This window comes from Osmerus mordax, chromosome 2 (assembly GCF_038355195.1).
Source record: "Osmerus mordax isolate fOsmMor3 chromosome 2, fOsmMor3.pri, whole genome shotgun sequence".
NCBI lineage: Eukaryota > Metazoa > Chordata > Actinopteri > Osmeriformes > Osmeridae > Osmerus > Osmerus mordax.
In genome coordinates, this window is record NC_090051.1 from 12522730 (window position 1) to 12536037 (window position 13308).

Genomic DNA, 13308 nt, shown 5'->3' on the forward strand with positions numbered 1-13308 from the left:
GTAGAGTCCATCTTCCCTTCCACCTCTACTGGAGGATCCTGAGGGACCTTTTATGCATTTCACCCTTGATATTGCCTCCGCCCTCCCATCTCTCCTGACACAGTGTACACAAAATCGCTGGATAAATCCATTGCACCAAACCCATAGTCATATTCTATCAGCGGACTGTCTCCTCCCGTCAACATAGCCAACATCATTCGTTGGTCCACAGCACAATGTCTTTGTCAGCTACAACTTCTGTTTTACTGAGTATCTAGACAGAAGCAGGGACATCTTCCCTTCTTCCCTCAATTCCCTATGGGAGAAAGGACTTCTCGGTCTCTACTCTGGGAGGAGGAGGATGCCAGGGGGAGCCACATCTTGTGCAGACAGCTGGACGAAACAGAAGAGAGGGAAGCAATGGTTTGAAGGCTTGGCTGGGCTTTGGGTTTCAGATGTAGTACTCCTTAATGTTGTCCCTGACTGGGTTGTGGAGGTGCAGCTCGGTCCGGTAGGCCGTCTCCAGGCTGTGCCGCTGCTGCTCCTTCTCCTTGATGCTGCTGGCGCTCCTCTGGGCCTGGCGCTGCTGGCACAGGAAACGACTCATCACCACCACCACACACAGAGTGATGAAAACCACTGCAGTCACCACACCTGAGGAGGAAGGAAGGGCCAGGGGCGGCCATCTTAGTTGATCAAGGTGGAGAACTTGTGATTTAAAAGCAAACACTGTGATAGGATTATGTACGGTGGATCTCAGTGTCATGTATTGTATAGCAAACTGAATTGTTGTAGTATAACGCAATATCTTGATAATTGGTTTGATAATGGAGAGCATTTTAGAGGTAAGTCAACTGTAAAGTAAATATAATGGAAAGAAGGAGAGTGAAGAGAGTGAGTTTATGTCAAAGCAGTAGAAAATGAAAAGAATAACAGACCAGGGGGAAAAAGGGTGAGAGATAGAGAGAGAGAGAAAGAGAGAGCGGCAGAGAGAGTAGAAAGAGACAGAGTCAAACATCAGACAGCTGGGGCTTAGTCCACATTAATCAACACAACACAGAGAAACTGACCTCCTATTACAGCTGAATTGTTTCGGGTATCATTACCGAGGTGCTCCTTATCTTTTTTTGGCTTGGAAGCTTGATCTGGGGAAGGCAGCCACAGGTTCATTCATTAACTTTCAGTAATGAGTGACTGAGCTGTACGGCACAATGGATGTGCTTTCAACAGGGTGTTTGCAGCTCCTGATAATGCATTTGTGCAAGTTCACAAACAATGATAAACAAAAGTTCCATTAGGTTGGAAGGTATCAGCTCGTTATTGTTGTGACTGTGTCCTGATTTATGCTCGGAATGTAATAACGGGCTCTGAGCTGGAGGCAAGACTGAGGCACAGCCACACCTGACTTAGACTCCTCCAGTCTGCTGCTGGGAACACAAACTTTTGTGGAAGAGAGGTGGAGAGGATCTTGTTCGTTTGTTAATTCAGTGTTGGTTCATCCAGGGACAGAGCAGACAGTGTGGGACAGACTCGTACCTGAGAGTGAATGTGATGGGGTGGAGTCAGCCAGTGCTCCACAGTTAGACTCCACCAGCTGACCCCGTACGCTGACCAATGAGCTGCCTCGGTTCAGCAGGGCAGCCTTCAGGGGTGCCACGTGATTGAACTGGACCGATGACAGGCAGCCAATGAAACCCTTTGAACCCGCCTGCATCACTTCCTCGTCAAAGTTCTCCCTTCCTGTGATACAGAATCACAAGGGAAAGATTAGAGAGCAGATTGATCAGAGAAGACAGAAATGTTACCCTAAACAAAACCTTTTTTCGGACAAAATTAACCACTACACAAATAATGCTACCATGTTTTGTGTTTTTTTTTTTTTTACTGTTTAAAAGCGAGATTTCTGTCATGGCTATTGAAAAGACACAATTTTGTCTTTGTCCCAGTGAACTTTTTTATGTAACACCAATGGCTCTCTTCCCAGTGAATTAGATATCTCGTTGCCAACAGAATTGAAGATGAATGTTTCTATGGCAACAGCAGCAGGGGATATCAAAAGAATCATCCTTCAGCATTGATCATTAACTCTCAATTTTTTTGTATAGGATTAGAAGGTCAAAAAGGGATTTTTTTATATGAAAAAAATGGGAACAAACAAATTGAACAAAATTAAAGATAAAAAAGAAAAGATGAAATAAAAGAAGGACCAATTCAACTGAATGAATATGAAATAGCCATGAAAAAAGGAGCCAGCTACTTATCTTATCTCAAAGCAAAATCTTTGTCTTTTACAACAAAGATTTTAGGACTCTGTATCTATGGCAGCTATTTCAAACATAAGCTGACAATATGATCGTGTGTAAATGTTACCATACTGGCTGGTGGATTACATAACATATTCTTTATCTCTAAATGTAAGATTAAATGGCATTAGCTCTCAACAAAAAGGAGGCATGTGCAGTACCCGTGCTGTTCTGTGATATTATGCTATTCTCCTGACATCTGGAAATGGTGCATGATGGTAATGTTGAGCCAAAAAAATCTGAAAGAAATATGAGGGGAAACATTTATTTTCTACTCTTTAAACATTAATTTTTACTTTCAATGCAATTTAGGCCTCTAAAAGTTCAGTAAGTGATCCACAATGTTCTTTTTTGATAGATATTTGAACGTGGGTGCTCGTCTTTAAGCAGCATAATATCTAACCATTATCATTATGGTTGCATTTCATAAAGGGGCTTACCGATGACTTTGCCCAAAGTCAAGGATCTGATTAGGATCAGCTCAGCATCAGATGACAGGGAGTACTTTCGGTGGATGTCCTGGTCGATCTGGTGAGTGGAACATAATCAAATAATAAGCCCGGTTTCAAGCAATCTAAAACCATAGCAGTTTTTCCAATATATTATGGATTGAGTATTAAGTTCTGTCATGATCTTTTCAAACGACGGTGTAAAAGATTCTAGACAATGCATTTTTAAACCTAGAGCACCCACACTGATAAACCGGCCAACATTTACAGTAAGTTAAATTATCTCAATGTTCTATGTTCAAAGCGCAACTTCTGAAGCAGTTGTGTTCTGTGGCCTGTGTGTGCCTGTGAGGATGTTTCTACAGTGAGTGATGAAGTGATGGTCTGGTGTGTTCTGACCCACCTGTACGTAGACGTCCCTGCCCTCACGGTGGATCCTGATGCGGTGAAGCAGTCCGTCGGCAAGGCTGGAGGCTCTGGGGCTGAACACATCTGGCTTCCTGTCGGCATGGAGGTGGTACCAGATCTGGAGGCTCCCTGGACGACACAGATTCAGAACAACACAGACATTACTGTGCTGCATTTCAAAATCTATTTCAGATGCTTTTATAGAGGGGGGGGGGGGGGGGGGGAGGGAGACACAGGCTACTTTGAAGATTTCAATTGTCCTCAAGTCGTGCCTGAGTGAAATTCTCAGAGATGTTTATTGATTGGAAAACTGGGGGCTTGAGAGTACCCTTTGAAAAGCCTGCATTCTGCCTCAATATATTGTAAGAACCTCTGCTTCATATTCAGCACACCCATGCATATCAATCAATAATAATAAGCCTTGTGACCACTGAGGGAGGTAGGAATGTATTGTACTTAATACTCTAACAAAAATGCATTGTAAGAGCAATGAAATTGAGATTTTATATAAATAGAAGGTTCTCTATTGAGGCCCCTAGAGTTGGCTCTTTAGATATATAAATAATTATTCTGGGAGCAGCCTAAAGCTCTTTGCTCTTGTATTGAATATGTCAATATGCACTCAGTGTTCCTCCCCCACACACACACAACACCAGATCAGAGAGGTAGAGAGCTTTGCATTATCAAGTGAAGTTGGGTCAATATTACAATTCAGGCGGTGAAAGCAACGTGTTTTTTCATGTTGTGTTTGAGAGAATCCTAACAGAACCCTGGTGGATGGAGATTACCTTGAATAAAGTGTTCCCCTCTCCCTCATTCTCTCAATATTTACCCAACCTGTACACATCCTTGGGCTCTCAACTGACGAGCTTGAAAGAGCAGTGACTTGGAGAGACACAGGGGTGTCACTCAACATGATGCTCTGAGCCTTTTGTATTTGACCCAGAAGCTGTCAGCTTAGAGGTCTAAGGTGAGGGGCACTCATAGCTTCATTATACTCTGAGCTGAATAGCTGTTGACGCATCGGTGAACTTGGCAGTGTTTGCAAGCGGGCAAATCAATTTCCCCTGTCCCTTTTTGGGATGGACCAAATATTCTTAATATGACAAATAAGCTGTGAAGGGATTACAACGGAATCCTTTCATAGGATAGGAATTGCACATCCTTTCAATTGAAAGTTTGTTCCAAGCAATTGTCTTCCTCTAAACTTGGCAAACTGAGGAACAATTAAGACATCACCTTTTTACCGCTTTTTTTAACACCTCTGCGATTTATATTAATTATAGCCTTTCTCAACTGATGGTTTGGTGTTGTGAACTCATTTGGTAAAAAAAAGAAAGTTAACACTAAGAAAAAGAGTACAGTGTCGCATCGGTCCCTGTGGTTTTTCAAGAAGTCCCAGTACTGTAACTAGTCAGTGGATTGAATTGGCTATACGTTATTATGCATCCTAATCATATGGTAATAAGCAGAGGGTACCGTTGCGTGCCAGGATGACAGCGATGTATTGCTGGCTGAAGGTGCTGACAGCGAGCAACATGGCAGGGCTCTGGGAGGTCAGGAAGCTGAAACCCATGTTCTCTCTGGCCCTGCTCATCTCTCTGTACACACTGGAGGCCTGGGAGCTCCTGTTCTGCATCACCCAGAAAGGCTCCTGGAAGGTGTAGGTCACCGAGGACTCCTGGTCAAAGGACACAGACACCTCTGGAGGGAGACAGAGAGAGGGGGATGGGGCGAGAGAGGAAAGATGGAGAGAGGGACAGTGACAGAGTGAGAGTGGTCAGAGAGAGAGATAGAGAGAGAGAAACCAAGAGGAGGAAAACGGAGGGAGAGAATGGGGAGAGAGAGGGGGAAGGGATAGAAGAGGAAGTGAAAGTGAGGAAGAAGTGAAGGACAGAAAGGGAAAGAGCGAGAGAAAAGATGTTAAAGGTTATCCTAGGATTCAGAGGTTGTACGTCTCTTGGACATGGGGATTTTTAATGAGAAGCTTTTTTATAACCTTAAACCTTGAAAGTTGAACTCCCAAAACAACACTGCCGTGTTCAGAAAATACAGAGGCTCATAGGGGCCATTACACAACCTTTTTCACAGTCTAGTTATTCCAGAGGACGCATCTACTCCTCCATGAGGAGTCAGAGAAGGACCCTCCCAGACAGACTGGAGACAGCAGAGCAGCCAGGATCTGTCATTCTCTTCTCCTCTCCTGCTTTGATCACTTCCTCACTTGCTGTTTGCCCAATCTGCTCTTTGAACACCACTGATCTTAACACCTTCCCTTCAACAGATGGAGGACGGCTGAAAAAAACTCAAAAATAGTTTCCTCTTCCACCGAGATCCTGAACTTGGATGACTACAATTCCAGTAAGTTGCGTAAGAAAACCACAATTGAGTATGTATTCAGGGATTTCTGTTGTTTGCATAACTTTTCTGAACAAGCCATGACTTTCTTTAGAGGGAAAGTCCCACACAGAAACATGAGAGAATCTACAAAGACACACACGAGGGTTGAGACAAGTCAATAATGGATGTTTACTTCAGTGTAAATGAAGGGTGATGGTTTCTTTACAGTAGCAGGGAATTTTAAGTTCACAGAGAATATGATAAAATATGCAAGAATCCCACTCAAACCGCTGCAAACAGACACATCAAAGAGTTTTAAATGAGTATAGCTGATCGTCTGGCTCATATGAGAGCTTAGAACATTACTGCTTCATGGTTCAGAGAGAAAAACAACAATACATTTATACATTTACAGGTTGATAAGAGTGCAAAAGGCAGAAGGTAACTGTTGGTTGAGTTATCAATACATTATTTATTAATGACAAATTAATTATTCCAAGAAGCAATCCTAATTTCAATGTATATTTTATATTAATGACGGCTAACAAATTGTGTACATTGTTTTCACAGTCCTCCATCTTTACCCACCTTCCTTGCAGGATGGTCCCCCGTACGCGGACTGGGAGCAGTCACAGACGTGGCCGCTGTTCTTCTCCAGACACCTCCCTCTGTTGTGACACAGGCTGCTGGAACCGCTGCAGTAGCCAGGGCAACCGGAGCTCACCCCTGGGGTCATCTTTGCCCGCTCCTCCAGGTTAAAGGTCACGCCGTTGATGGTCAGGGTTCTGATGCAGCCCAGGAAGCCTCTTTGTCTGGATGCCGTTCCTCCTGAAGGACAGAGAGTGTGTTCGTTTATTAACGGTCCTGTGATTCTATATACCAGTTAATACCTGATGGGGAGGTTCTAGAGATTCTATAGGCCAGTTAATACCTGATTGGGAGGGTCTATTGATTCTATAGGCCAGTTAATACCTCAGTTGCTTCCTCCTGAATGACAGACAGCATTGAAGGTATCTTTTATTCATAAGTCTGATAGACTTAGTTGGTCTGATAGACTTGGTTGTCCCAAACATTTATAATGTTTACTCATAGGAATCCATATCTACTGTATACGATACTCATTATAGTCCATTCTGATGTTGATGAGGATTTACAACACCCTCTGGTTTAATTCCAGAGAGCCAAGTGAACTCTGGAAAGCACTAAAGTGTGAGGGGTCTCATTAAGACTAAATATATGCAAATATGGAAGAATATCTATTAGGATAAAGTGTTAGGCTGACCTTTCCAGCCTTTATAACTAGAGGCAACAGAACGAGCCTGGGAATGACTAAGCAGGATTTATGGCCCACAAAGATTACATCTCTGGGAAGCTTATATGGAATTTCCAAAGCTATTCATCTGTGTAATGCTTTGGCACAGCCAGAAAGTTACTGTGAAGTAATGATAATGAATCTGAAAAAAATATCTAATAGCCTTATAATTCATTCCATGACCTAGTATATGTTTGGGAACATCGTATTTCTTGAACTGGCCTATGGATGTCAATTGAGGAAATCAATCTCCTAATTCAAATTAAATAACTGTCTGTAGGGTCTAGTGATTCTATAGGCCAGTTACTTCCTTAGGGGCGGGGTCTAGTGAGTCATGACCACACCCACCTACAAAGAGCTGGCTGTTGAGTCGCAGGCGGAGGTGTCCGTCAGGTGGGGCCTCCAGGAAACGCAGGGGAAGCTGGTCCACCTGCAGAGACGCCTCCTTCACGCTGCGCTCCGCCCTCACGTGGTGCCACTGACGGTCGTTCAGGGGCACGTGGGACTTGACCACCAGGAGCACCGGGCCGTTGCCCACGTCGAAGGAGAACGTCACCACGGACGGAGCTGAGGGCACACAGGCACCACAGACGGGGGTCAGAGGAAATACAGTACATTTATTATTACATATAGCTGATACACTTTGGCATTTCCTGTGAGAACTCCCTCAAAACACACACAAGCTGACACACGCATGCCTGTACCACCTTTGCCTTCCTCACACGATAAATGCTGATGTATATTTTAAATTATTCTCCATTTGATTACATTGTTCCTTACTAAATTGTCACTTTCCTGATCACGTATCTATGTAATTGGGCTTATATGGTCATACATTAGTGAACATTATATGAAATCATGCATATTTTATACACTGCTCTCATATTGCCCATTGAAAAAGAAGCTTTGGAGACCTGTTATCATGATGCCCTTTGTGAATGTGTGTGTGTGCACTTTTCTGAGTAGCTGTGTGTGTGCTTTTGTGTGTGCGTGTATGAGAATGTGTGTGTGTGTGTGTGTGTGCGGGTCAGACTCACAGCTGAGCTCCACTCTGATAAAGTCCTTGAGGCCGAGGTTCTCCAAGAAGACCCCAGAGGGGGTGCTGGTCTTGAAGTAGAAGGAGATATCAGAGCTGAGCTCTGCCTGCAGGGTGGGGAAGTGCAGGTAGGACGACTCCTGGTAGAAGGACGCTGCATTCGAGACAGACTCTGCAGCACAATAGACAGGAGGGTCAGCAGGACACAGTAGAAGCGCTCCATTCACAAGGTAAACACACAGAAATTATGGACCAGAGCATGGAGGAACATCTCAACATGCTCTGTATGGGCAACAATACAATCTCATTCCATTTCTTTGTCCCAATTTAAGATTACAAGATAGAAGCGGTCACCTACTGTCTCCATAACAACGGAGTGGGCCGATGCTGTAGACGGCCTCCGAGCCTGTCCTGTTGGTGTCTCCAATAACAACCTCCCTCACGGGTAAGTGGTCTTTGTAGGAGATGACTCCCGTGTCATTAGACCTGTAATTAAGGAAAAGGAGCTCAGTGCTGAGGGCAGAATGAAGCAATCAGGAGCCCTCTCTGTCCTTCAGTGGGAGCCCGCTACCTCAGAGCTCTACTGGAATAGACCTTGTTCCTAACCATCCTAAAATGGAGAAGCTACACAGTACCATTACAGTATTTGCATTTACAGCAGTGAAGTGTGATACCATTGCTGTGGCTTCACTGAGGGTAGCCAATAATCAACATGCAGCCACTAAACAGTATATACCAATAGAACAAACAGTTTGCTCACACTACATGACAGCGGTACAGTAGTGATGGGAAGTTCGGATCATTTTACTGATTCGGTTCTTTGAATCTCGTTCAGTAAAATGAACGAATCTTTTTTGAGTCATTCGTTCATTTCAACGGGGGGGGGGGGGGGGGGCTATCCGTCCACTGCAAACACGTATCATATTCTCATGTAAGTTAGTGCATGACATGTGCACCAGCAGATATTATTTTAAAAGATATTCCTGCATTAAAATAATGTATCATGACAGTTTGTATGATTTGGTCATTTATTATCACACTAGCATTTAATTATCACGGCAAACAATTACACTGCACTGTAAGTGTAAGTGAAAATAACAAAACCAGTCAGTATGATGACTGGAGCGAATATCATTCATGTCTTACTAAAACAGCGGCCAAGCGAAAGGGAATGAGGAAACTGTTTCCTCTACTAAAAAATACAATGCGGGTCACGTGAAAAAAGGATCCAAAGACTCGTAGAAAGACCGAGTCGGGAAATGAACGAATTGTTCGTTTCCTCCAGTACAGAGCCTATGCAGGTCACGTGAAAAATGATCCAAAGACCCGTAGAAAGACCGAGTCGGGAAATGAACGAATCGTTCGTTTCCTCTAGCTACCACTACAGAGCCTATGTAGGTAACGTGAAAAATGATCCAAAGACTTGTAGAAAGACAGAGTCGGGAAATGAACGAATTGTTCCCTCTTGCGTTTCCTCTAGCTACCACTACAGAGCCTATGCAGGTCACGTGAAAAATGATCCAAATACTCGTACCCGAAGACCGAGTCGGGAAATGAACGAATCATTTATGTTTACTTGGACGAGCCTATGCAACAGTCCTGATGCGCGGCCACAAGAAAATGAACGAATCACTCTTTGAGAGAACTCGTTACTCCCGAGTCCTTGTAAGGATTTGTTCAAAATGAACGAATCATTCACGAACGACACATCACTACGGTACAGTAGCCTACAGCTCAAATTAAATTGTGAGGGAGATAGAGTGATGATCATGAACACAGGCAGATACAGCTCATGGTAGTGATGAGCTTGAACCCCAGGAGATATAGCATGTGGGGGTGATGTTCGTATGTTACCATGAGTCTGTGTCTGCGTCACAGTTGCAGAAGTAGTTCATGTCTCTGCAGTTCTCCTCCAGGCTGCAGGAGCACTGCTGGACCCCAGGCAGGAAGCCTCCCCAGTAGGTCCTCCTCTCTCCACCTTGGTCCACCCACCAGGACAACGGGGGTACCGTCTACAAACACAGATCAAACGCACATTCATGTTCCCCACACGGATACTCTCAGGATTACTACACAAGAACCGACGACAAGAATCGTAAGACAACAACCCTGATAGCAGAACTGTATATTTTGCAATGGGAAAACCACTTTTTTTTACACACAAAAAAACAAACAAAAAGACTTTGTGTGACATGTCTTCAGAAAACAATCTCACGCTTGGCATCCCAAAGAGAATTGGGCATGGACCCATCAGAAACCTGGTGAAAGTCTGGGGCTCACCATTGCAGAGTGGCCTAATGAGGGTAGTCAGAGCCCTGCTGATGGAACCTGCTGCTGGTATCTGCTGGCACCATCCCTATGAGTGCTGAGTGATGCCCGTCAGACTGGCCTCATGTACTGCAGTCTGTCAGACTGGCCTCATGTATTGCAGTCTGTCAGACTGGCCTCATGTATTGCAGTCTGTCAGACTGGCCTCATGTGCTGAAGTATGTCAGACTGGTCTCATGTATGAAAGTCTGTCAGACTGGTCACATGTACTGTAGTCTGTCTAAATGGCCTTGCCTCTCTCCTTTGCCTCTCCACAGGACCCTGCATTGGACTGCTGACCTGCAGTAGATGAGAGCATCTCTAGGACCATACAGACAAATTTAACATAATTATCAACCTCAAATAAAAGTGTTCTTCCTCGAGAAAATAATTGAATGGCTCCCACAACCTATACAGCAATACACAAACCACAAAACACAAGCTGGTTAAGTTAAACCTGGAGTGAACTGTTTTACACTAACAGTAGAGGCTTGGCCAAAACTCTGATGACCTTGGTAAAAAGCCAAGAGATTTCATCAAGTTCCAAGCTTCCATCATGATGCAAAACCATAAATCACCTGTTTACGTTTCATTAGCGCTTGTAACAATGTGATATGGGATATAATTATGGATTTGGGTGACTGGGAAAGAAGCCAAGATAATAATTCAACAACACAGAGGTTGTTATCTTCCATAGATCTGCATCCAGATGACAGGTAAGTAGTGTTAGAGGACCTTGTTTCCTAGTTAAATCTAAATAGTCATGAGGAGATTTTGAAGGTACTTGAACACGGAGGTGAAATTTAATCAAATCCACTGTATATTTTTCCCTGAAGGGAGAATAGTTACTTAGTCTCGGAGTATGTGACAGAAAGTACTTAGTCATAAAGGTTTTTTATTTTGCTGAAGGACACATTTTGACATCAGCTATAAAACCTTGAAGTAAGAAAGAGTGACAAAGTTGGGAAGTTGACTTTCAATGCAAATTGTTGCGTTTAAGAGTGCTGTAGGTTTTTCCATCATTGTGTTGTGATTAACACATCCAAGTTCAGTTCCGAAGAATATGAGAACTGTCTTCACAGGGACATTTGGGGGTAGAACGACCATAACGTTGACTACGGTGAAAAGCATCTGTTTTTGAGGCGAGTACAATTATAGCGACCAGTTAAATAAATAAATAAATAATAGTAAATAACTTTTTTAGACAGCGTCAATTTCTAAAGCGATGAAGTAAACAATGGATGCAATTATATTTTGTTTCAGATCTGCTGGGCTGAAGAAAAGTCCTTTAATGATCTTGTTTCTTGGGCATAACAAACTTGTTTATTGTCTGCTGTGACATGGTATTCACCTCATAGAGATCTGCCTCCATACATTTTTTATAAATGATGAGCCTTTTGTCGATTCTCCCCAAGCTATGCAGGAACCGAGCGACTAACTGAGTTCACATTCAGCGATGTATTATTCAACTCCCCAAGCGACCGCTCACAAAAATTGTTTAATAGAACAAAATCATCAGGGAACACACGGAGAGGATGTGACTAAACATTCGGTCATGCAGTACTGTTCCTGCTTTTGATGTCTGTTTAGTGAAGTGTGAAAGATATGCGCAGCAGAACTCTTATTGTTGGAGAAGTACAACAACAAAAAACGGAATAGTGCCCCAAGTGTTGAAAGACTCACAAGACTCACCCCAAGTGTTGAAGAGGCGTGACTTCCTGCAGACGTATGTCACTTCTTGTTGACACTGCTCGGACCTGGCTACGAGGGCGCGTAGTTGGTCAGACGAGGCGCTGTAGTTGAAGCTCATAATGTAGGGCTTCAGGATGGAGGACCCCTGGACTCTCACTGGACCTGAACTGTTGTGGGTCACCACTGTCCACACCTTCTCATCTGCACACACACACACACACACATTCACATATACATGCACTTTATTAAAACAGTGGCTAAAGTTCAGTGTATTGCTCAGTGTATAGTCTTATGTCTGTATTTTACTGCATCAGATATAAATTAGTGTAATATGTTGTTACCTCACATGAACGGATAAACTGAAATCGGGGGAATTCATTTAAGCCTCTACATCAAGACCTTAGATAAAGCCTTCATATAGAACACAACATATTCTGAATGATCATATTTGTAGGATTAAGAGATATGTAATCCAATCTGAAACCATATTCTGCTCATAAAGACAGATTACTGTGGAATGTAGAAATTGGCTCAGCCATTTCAGTAGGGATAGATATGAACACACTCTCAAAAAGCTTCTGTCCCAAAACTGTAACGCGTATACTCCAGTCAGGACCCTTCTCAGGTCGGATAAAAATATTTTGTAACTCTTGTACATGTCAGCTGCCACTTGATCTCCTTACTGTGTTCTACCAGGAACCTGTTCTGTTTGGAAAGCTTCTAACATACACAGAGGTTACCACGTGCTGGGTGGAATGTAGGGACAGTGGCTCACGTGTCATGTTGCAGTAGACCTGTGTGGGCCCCAGAGGTCCACTTCCATCGGGATCAATTGAGAAGTAGCCCGAGGAGCTGCCCACCTGTCTGTAGGCCTCGCAGGACGCTTCATAGATAGCTGGAAGGAAAACAAATGAAAAGGAGATTCATGTACAGTTTCTGAATGAACTAGAAATAGCATGACATTTACAGAGCATATGTCATCAGGCATAGAAAAGAGTTTGGTAATGGCAGATGTGTATTGTGTGCTAAATTGTTTACAGTTGCTGAATGATTAGAAGCTGTAAACACACACCAGCAGGGAAGAGACAGTGGTAACAAACACAGGCACCAAGAAGTTCTAAAGTTATTATCATACTGTCTTTAATGCACATGGTGACAGCAGCAACATGTTAAACATAATGGTGTTGCTTGTTACCATACAGTGGGATAGAACTGTTGCAACTGTACAGTTTTTCCTTGAAAAGGATACTGTATACAGAAGAGGAATCAAAGTAAACAGTAAACAGTCTGGATAAAGGCGGACAGTATGGAACCGCAGACACTCTGGTCCTCATGTACGTACATTTACAAACGTTATTAGGGCCATATGATATGGCCAACCCTGCAGATTGCGCACGCTGTGATACTTCAGTTTACGTCGTATTTACGAAACCTGCAGTTCATCGGGTAATCAGCGCCTTTCTCCGCGCACTAGACCGTAAA

At 43.4% G+C, this 13308-nt stretch overlaps 1 protein-coding gene across 1 annotated transcript in view; it reads right to left on the bottom strand.

The window, feature by feature from the left end:
* Nucleotides 1-3: 3 nt before the first annotated feature.
* The window catches only part of LOC136956901 (contactin-associated protein-like 5), a 49622-nt gene continuing 36317 nt past the window's right edge, over nt 4-13308 (bottom strand). Inside the window, 14 exon segments of the mRNA XM_067250945.1 lie at nt 4-633; nt 1050-1124; nt 1516-1719; nt 2723-2810; nt 3135-3268; nt 4619-4843; nt 6068-6307; nt 7140-7358; nt 7829-7999; nt 8186-8313; nt 9682-9830; nt 9832-9839; nt 11827-12027; nt 12602-12721. Of these exon segments, the coding sequence (XP_067107046.1) occupies nt 431-633; nt 1050-1124; nt 1516-1719; nt 2723-2810; nt 3135-3268; nt 4619-4843; nt 6068-6307; nt 7140-7358; nt 7829-7999; nt 8186-8313; nt 9682-9830; nt 9832-9839; nt 11827-12027; nt 12602-12721 (2165 nt within the window). The 3' untranslated portion in view covers nt 4-430.